The 8,528-nt window shown below is 45.9% G+C and overlaps 1 protein-coding gene across 1 annotated transcript in view; it reads right to left on the bottom strand.

Moving 5' to 3' along the window:
* Positions 1 to 8,200, bottom strand: part of pappaa (pregnancy-associated plasma protein A, pappalysin 1a) — an 85,959-nt gene extending 77,759 nt beyond the window's left edge. The window contains exons 1-2 of the mRNA XM_061078401.1: positions 7,807 to 8,200; positions 1,474 to 2,578 (exon numbers count right to left, since the gene is read on the bottom strand). Of these exons, the coding sequence (XP_060934384.1) occupies positions 1,474 to 2,578; positions 7,807 to 8,200 (1,499 nt within the window). The remainder of the gene's footprint in view (positions 1 to 1,473; positions 2,579 to 7,806) is intronic.
* Between the last annotated feature and the right edge of the window lie 328 nt (positions 8,201 to 8,528).

Below are 8,528 nucleotides of genomic sequence, written 5' to 3' on the forward strand. Positions count from 1 at the left end.
CATAGGGAAATTCGAACATTGTAGCGGCAATGCGTTTTTTGCCAATAGCTGATGTCTGAATGGAGTTTTTTGCCCGCCACTTGATGAATGAGCTTCTAATGATGACTAAGTGGGAATTGAGAGATGGAAGCAAAGGCAATCCCACCTGTGTTCCCCCTCTGATGTTGTTAATCAGATGTCATTATTTAGCTATTTAGCGGTCATTTTAAACAACAGGACAGTGCCAGACAGACTGTGCTTCCAGCGTAACTATGATTGAAAACAGCCTAGTTTCCTAGACTCATGCTATCAGAGAGACCCAAACAATCCCACACACCAGGCCTACCAGTTTTCCTCCCGTTCGCTTGTCCCCGCGTGACAGTGGCAGGAAACACTGGCAAACAAATGAATTTCAGTCATTTTTGCCTCTTTCTCTGCCATAACCGTAAATACCCCCTGCGTCTTCCGCAAAAATGTCTGAGTCTACTGTGTTGGGTTTCAGTGTACCAAGAAACAAACAATCCTGCTATTGGAGGTCTGGCATGAACCATATTACAGCAAGTTCCAGAGATTTATTCTTCTGGCCAGCTTTTACTCATCATCTACAAGCCACAATAAGATTACCATAAAAAACAAGAGTTTGCATGCATTCATGAGGACCTCTGTATTATCCTTAAGTAGCTCTATCAAACCACATAATATCTCGCTTCATGTAGAGTCCACCTAGGAGATTATCTGATACTGCTGCTCACATGCAAGTAAATTGGACTTTCTTCACTGTTTTTACTGGGAAGTTCTTTCAGTCCGCCACTTTTTTTTCGGGCCCATACCTTCCTCCCCAGGAAACATGTCTGTCAGCGGTTTCCTGGAAAGAGAGGTATGTCTTTGAAATAATTTCCATTGCTACAAGCTAAAGCCGTATTGGATTTTGACCTCTAATTGCCCTTACACTCTGTTTAGAGTGTCACTCTTTCGAAACCAACTCCCTTCTCCAATCAAGCCAGCTTACTAAGGACCATTGGACATAGGAGCCATAGAAAAGAAAAAGGTGGAGAGAGATGTTGAAAAATTGACTCGAAATTAGCAATCTGGCCGGTGCATTTGCTACCAGGAAAGTCTCCCCGTTTGCATTTGTTTTTGCACTGCTTATGTGTGGAACACTGATTGAACCAGGCCAAGGCTAGATTGGACTAGCTGCCCCCAGAGGATTTCCCAGGCCACACATGCAGGGAGTTAAGTTACACTCAGCCTCAGCCTGAAATGGTCAGGAAACAGTAGGACTAGACTTCAAAACCTCTCTTCAGGGACACATGTATGGAAAGATGTGTTGTTTGATTTACTCCAGGCCAGTGAGTCCATAATGTGGGTTTAGTTTACCTAAATTATTCAGTAATGTCAACCAAGAAAATGTATCATTTAAAGCAGGGAATTTTATAAACACTTAAAGCTTTTTTTAATGATAACATGCCAAACAAATGAAGGAAAGGTTCTTACTTGTGTGGAGAGGAGCGGTTAAAGCATGTCTTGGTCACATCTGTCACGTTGGGATTACAGCAGTCGCCAAGGTCATACAAGAAGTTTTCCCAGTTACATTCGGGGTCACAGACACCATTCCCCTGTTTGTACTCAGGGCAACGGCTCCGGTGCACAGATATGCAGTCACCGGCATCATACCCTGTCAGCGGATGGCTGCATTCTGGGTCACACATATCATCGCCAACTTTGCTGATATCACAGTTAGCTAGAATCAGCCGGTTGCGAAGGGAGGAGTTGGTCACATTGTGAATGCTGAGCTCCCAGGTGATGTTGTAGGGGCTAAAGGCATCATTTAGCTGCTGGTGCTGCAGGCTGATCTGGTGGTCAGATACGGTCGGCTTCATCCGTGCATCGTCCCATACATTAATGACACGATATCGCACTTTCTTGGGCCGACGGAATGTCCAAAGGTGGTTGTAGTTTTTGATGACCTCAACATTGTCGCAAACAGTTTGACCACAAGTTGGAGGATCCAGCGTTGTGTCCAATAATCCTTCTGCATTTCCAACCCTGCTGCCAACCAGAAGCCCTAATCGGGCTACACCTCCTTGCTCAGGCTGAGGAAAGCTACCGTCTTTTACAGTCAGCCACTTTCGGCCTGGGTGCTCAAATGTTTCTCGGATGACCAGCTGAGGTAGATTTAGTAGGTCGTCGTGGCCCTGCATATCTCTGATAATCTGCCTCTGCCCCCGGGCCTGCCTCCACAGACCCACCCTTTCCACTGCTCCCCTGTAATTATGATTGAGTGCATTCCCCCCGATCATCAGGACTTTGCACTTTTTGGTCAAATGGCTAAAGACATCGCCCGATTGCTCCCGACTGACAGCCACTTGGGCGCCATTGACGAAGAGCTTCATGTATACGCAGTCATACGTGACTGCCACATGTGCCCATTGGTTGGGTATGTAGCGAGCATTGGAGTGGATGGAGGTCACTTTATGGGCACGGTCAGTCTTAAGGGAGAAGAAGAAGCGGGGGTCACGGTTCCCCTGTTCACTGACTGCCTTGATACCAAGCAGCCATCCACGGTCACTGGAGGCATAGAAACATTTGTCGTACAGGCCTGCAGAGAGAAGGAAACACAGTAGATTAACATGTGCAGGCCATGGATACAGATGTAAATATGAGCATATGAGAACATCAACAGAAATAACAAAAAAACAGGGACCAGTATAAGAGAATGAACCTTTTCCATCCACATCTTCCATTTATACAAGATTGTTTTTGCAGCGTGCACATGTCACATGCATGTAATCCTTAATGCTAATTGTGCATATTCATTGCCCACTATCCCAGTTTTTATGGCATACAATTTGATCACTTAAGATAATGGATTTTGAGAGGGAGTCTGAAAATATAGTTGGGGTTAGAGAGCAAGAAATGCATTAATATGATCCCATTTTTTTCCATCTAAGGGAATGTTGTCCTGGAAATTGGGTTGAAGTGCATGTTTAGCTAAGGGAGACCCCATGGAAATATCTTGGTATAGGCTTTTTCTGAACACTGAGTGCATTTAAAGTTACTCGTGCAAATGTCCCTTGCCAGTAGGGTAGCCAGAGAAGGCTAGTTTTCTGCTCCAGCCTTGTTTTTGTAGAGGCACCAAAACACCTTTTTCCTGTTTCACTTGGACCCTGCATGTCGGCTTCAGCATGGTAATGTGTTTTCACTTCTTAGGGGATCTCTGAATGCTAACTGTTTGTTTGTTTAGCGCTTGTTGAGGTACATGTGCAGGCACACAACTTCATGTCTGTGCGTTTGCATGTGTGTGTTTGTTCATGTATTTCGTGACTGCGCTGCATAAATCCACCGCCAAGTCAAAGGGTGCAAAGGTTCAGAGCTCTGTGACATGCGTCACGTAGTCAGTCTCAGCATGTGGACGTCTCGATGCTCGCAGGGTGAGAGCTGGACTCGTGTCACAAGAATACATCACTGGAATTTGTTAATATTTGGATCTGACTTTCTGGCACTTATATCTATCTGCTAAGAGGCACTCAGTCCGTATAGCGCAGGTATGGAGTGTCCTTTACAGTTGCTCCTGTCATCTGCATTAAATGTCTGCAAATGCCCTTTTTAATTCATCTCTGCTACCTTCAGCTAGGGCTGAAATGATAAGCTGATTATCATAGTGATGGTCACATCTCTGCCTCAATGTACTTGTCCACTTCAGATGCCTTTGTTCCCCATCGATTAGGCTTCCTAAGCCTGCACTAAGGGGCTGGCTAATGGTGGCTGCATGGATATCTTGCTAACTTTGACCTGTTTCTAATTAGATGAACACTCCAGTATGCATTCATTAACTTGGTATTTCAATGGACTAATGTTCAAAGAGGGAGGGTTGGGTTCAGCATCAAGGTCAGACATTTGGTGGATGACGTTTTCAGGCTTTCCACTATACTGGAAGGAAAAAGCCTTCCATCTGTCAGCTAATGCACTCAAGGCTAAAAGGTGTGCTAAAATGCTCGTAGGGCTCCTAGTGTAAACAGCTGTCATAATTCTGCCATGCTCAATTAATCTAACACACTACACTTTTCCAGACCCTGCACTGCGACTGCTCGGGCTCACACAAACACACCCACACACGTGTGCACGCACTAATACAGATATGCATATACACCCCTGCAGACACACAGGCAAATTGAAACACATTTGTGTCCACTCAGGAACATAAACAAACACGCACACGAAGGGATCTGCATGCGCACACTACAGTGGAGAGCTGTTCTTGTCAGGTTCAAAGGTAACCTTCCTCACACTTGCCATTTGTCTTCTTCCAACAAAAAACACGCTCAGGAAAAAAGGAAAAAGTAGAAAAGAAAATACACATGCACAGACAAAGAAAAATGTCACACGGACTTGATAAAAAGCAGGGAGGAAGGCAACAATGAAGACTCCGTTTACTCTTGAGCTGCTCTGGCTCGGAAAGGTCAAATAAAGGAACTTTTCATAGTCATACGAAAGTGACCACTGCAGACAATGGAAAATTCCACTGATATTTAAAAAAAATTAAAAAATACCTGAGGAACATAACAAGGATATTGATTATAAAAATGACATCAGGCCACTTTCAAACACTTGCCTTTAAACTTTTGACTTGGACGTCAAGTTTCACTCTGACTTAATTCAGCTGAATGCTTGTTAAATGAGTCATGACCGATCAACCAACAGCTTATAACATGATGAGTGTCTGATGAAGTAACACCACTTGTTTTGCTGCACTGTAACGTGCACAGTGATGGTGTCACTGTCACTCTCAGATCTTCCAATTAAATGAAAGGATATTAATCCGGATGCATTCAACAATTTTCCAAATACCCAGTGTATTCTATGGTGCTCAATGCATGAATGTAATTGGGGGCCAATGGGTCTTGTTTTTGAAAAATGTTTGTGTTCATCGTGACACTCAAACAGCACCGAGATATATCTGTTATCACAGCAATTATCTGCCAACGTCTGCTTATAATTGTCCCCAGCAGGTCATGGAAGAGAGCCTCCATTCCTCCTCCGAATTATTTTCCTCTTCCTTTGATGCGGGACGGCCCAACATGACCCGGATACAGGGGCTAATAGGGCACACCAAAGTTTGCATAGCATAACAACAGAACTCTATGTCCTGACTATGTGTGTGTGTTTTTGTGTGCACTTTTTAAACCTGGGATCAATTCTGACCACATGGACTTTTACTGTCAACTGGAACTGACAGCACATGGAATCTGTTCTGTAGTTTTCGACACAAGACACAAGAGGATCCAGACGTATTTAACGACGGCGCCATCAATCATCTGATGGAGCCATTGATAACAGCTACTGATCGTCGAACATCCTCATTTCAACCGAAAGTGGCGACGAGAGGAAATCCAAATCTGCTCCACTTCTCCAAGGAATTAAAGATTGAGCTGAACTCCAAATTGTCCCTGATTGCTGTCAGTGTCGTTGATGTGTGATGGAGAAAGTGCTGCACATGTATGTAAAGTGCTATTAGTGGTCATCAAGACGAGAAAAGCAAATACCATTTACCATTTCTAACTATATGAACTAACCCGGACTCCCCAGTTGCACATGCAGTTGCAGACGTCACTTGAATGTATTTCCAGAGAGGGATGGTCAAAAACAGAAAAACATCTGCTGCAAACAACACCGTGCTGGGATCAAAACAAGGGGATGGAGCATTTTTGGTGTCTCTGAAAGGCCCGAATTGGATTTAAAAGATTATGGCTTCACTGAATTTGTTTGATCATCATTTGTGTTGTCATTGGGACCCCTCTCCGGCTCACTGACGTGAACACACATGGAGCAAATCTTCAAAAGGAAAACACAAGATTATACATGAATGGAAACCTCTAGTAGGAGGAAGCCAGAGGTGTGTGTGTGCGAAAACAAGACCACCTGTACAAAATAAAGCGATCTGATACCACGTACATGCATGTAAAGACTGCCGGGTTCATTTACTGTTCACATTGTGCCGGAGAGGTGTTTATTCACATCTTTGGTCAATGTGGCGTGTTGTTGTTGTACTAGATTGCATTATACTGTACAGATGTTCCTGTTATTGTGTCCATCCGCTGAAAATCTAAGAGTCACTCAGGTCACAACAGACCCTCTCACCCCCCCTCTCCCCCAGTTGGAGAGTCTTACAAGGGATTGGCTTTGCAGAACATGTCCCTGCCAACTGGCTAGCGCTACCTAAAAGTGTACTGTATCGTGATACACACATACACACTGAAACACACTTGACACAGACACACAAGCACAAGTGATTATTTATTTGTGTGAATGGGAGGGAGGGTGGGGGGTTGTTTTGAGAGGGCCGGACAGATATACAATAAAGGAAGTGAGTAAATGTACTCATATGGTTGAGTTAAGTCCCCAAAACGTTCAGACTGGCACACAGGAGGCTGAGGAGGACCGAGTTCAATCCAGTTCAGTTCAGTTCAGAGGCAGCAGCCATCTGCACAAGTAGTATACCGTGGCGGGCTGGGAGTTGTGTGTGCAACGCTCCCTATCGGCAAGGGAAAGCAACGAGGAAAAAGCTGTCCGGTACTGTTATGCACAAAAGCGCTGTTGGTCAAAGCTAAATGATGCAGAGCGGTGTCTAGTACGTTTCTCCGGCTCCTTTTACGCACGGCTGTAGATCTGGCAGGACAAAAGGGGGGAGTGCGCGCAGATGACAACTGCTAAGTGTCAACCCTATCTGTGCAGGCGGGGACCTACCCAAGTGTGTGTGAGTGTGTGAGTGTGTGTGTGTGAGTGTGTGTGTGTGTGTGTGTGTGTGTGCACCCTCCTCTGCGCACTCAGACAGAGAAGCATCATCTCTATCTTGACCGAGCCTTTTAATTACAAACCCAAGATTTCGCTCTCGAGTGTCTGCGCTGGGGAGGAACGCGTGGAGTGTGCGTAACGCCATGAAATAACCCCCCCCCCCCCCCCCCCCCAAGCCAGGACATGTTCTCCTCAAGAGGGGGAAACCCTGGATGTCTCTCTGCGCTGTCTCGTAACTCCGGTAGCCAATCCAAAGGTGTCGAATCGGGTAGCGGTGGAGGGGGGGGGGGACACTCGAGTTTGCGGCTGGAGCTGCGAGCTCCTTTGAGCGCATCCACACGCAACGATTCTCTCTCTCTCTCTCTCCCTCTCTCTCTCGCCCTCTCTCTCTCGCTCTCTCTCGCTCTCTCTCCCTCTCCCCCTCTCCCTCTCTCCCTCTCTCCCTCTCCCCCTCTCTCGACGTGACGTGCTCGCTCACAAAGTTTGGGCCATTACATCATAGTTTTAAAATAGCCAAGTCGGCGCGGAGAAATTACATTTTACGCACAGTGACATCAGCCGCCGGTCAAGTGATGCAGTTGCCTACATCTGCCGCCCGTGCTCCTCTCACTTTGATTTTTTTTTTAATATCACAATAACCCACGGAGAAAAACACGAGAAGGGGGGGTGGGGGTTGATTTTTTTATTTGTAGAATAAAAAATCATCACACCGCAGCGATTGTTCCTCCGCAAGGTGCCAAACTCAAATATGACCAATATCTCCAGTGACCTTACGCATGCACTACCTAAAATATCCGCTGTACTTTTAAGGCATTACATCACTGTCTAGTCTGATAGATGAACTCGTTTTCAACTCGCTGAAACTGCATGTTGCTTTGTTTCGTGCACTACATGACAGCGGGGGTGAAATGCTGCACATTCGCAGGCTCACTTCTCAGATTGAACTCGCCAGTTTTTTGTTTTTTTTTTGTTTTTTTTGGTATTAACATGTAAAGAGTTGACAACAGGATGGAGGATGCGTAATGAGCGTCCTACCTGCAATCACTGTGGGTGATCGTTGACCTCCCTCCGGTTTGATCCACATCTCCAGGGTGAAATTTCCTCTGGGTATCTCCACGCCGGGCTTCAGCCGCAGCTGGTCGCCCCTGCCGGTGAAGTACACCGCTTTCCCCCGGTCCGGAGAGTTCTCCTCCGCCTGCTGCGAGGAGCGCCGGCGCTGGCGGAGCACCCGGCGCTCCAAGCCGGGCAAGGAGCGCTTGCCCCGGGGAAGACGCGTGGCACAAGCCCCCGGCGCGGTGGCTCTTGCCTCCCTGATGCGCACCAACTCCCTCTTGGATCTCCCCTTTCCCCGGGCTGTCCCGCACTCTGATCCAAAACACAAGAGGAGAATCACCAGGCAAGACACCCAGGGAGATGTCCAAAGTTTCATTTTTCGTGAGAGGAAATGGCAAAAAAAAATATTTAAAAATAAGAAAAGAGAAAAAAAATAAGAAACAACGGAATAACTAGAAAAAATATACGTCCACAAATCTTCTCCTCCTTTGGAATCCTCTCGAGTTTTTTTTCCTCTCTCTGTTCTTTTTTTTTCAAAAACAGCGGTACAATGTCAAAGCGTAGAAACTAAAATAAACACATAAAGCTATGCTCAGCCACGACCCCCTCTCTTAAGCAAAACTAGTCTTGAGACATTCAGGGGGCACGGGAATATTTGATTCATGTATGATTCCACGGTGCCTTTTCAATGGGTCCCATTTAGC

Source organism: Limanda limanda, chromosome 1 (assembly GCF_963576545.1).
Source record: "Limanda limanda chromosome 1, fLimLim1.1, whole genome shotgun sequence".
NCBI classification, from domain to species: domain Eukaryota; kingdom Metazoa; phylum Chordata; class Actinopteri; order Pleuronectiformes; family Pleuronectidae; genus Limanda; species Limanda limanda.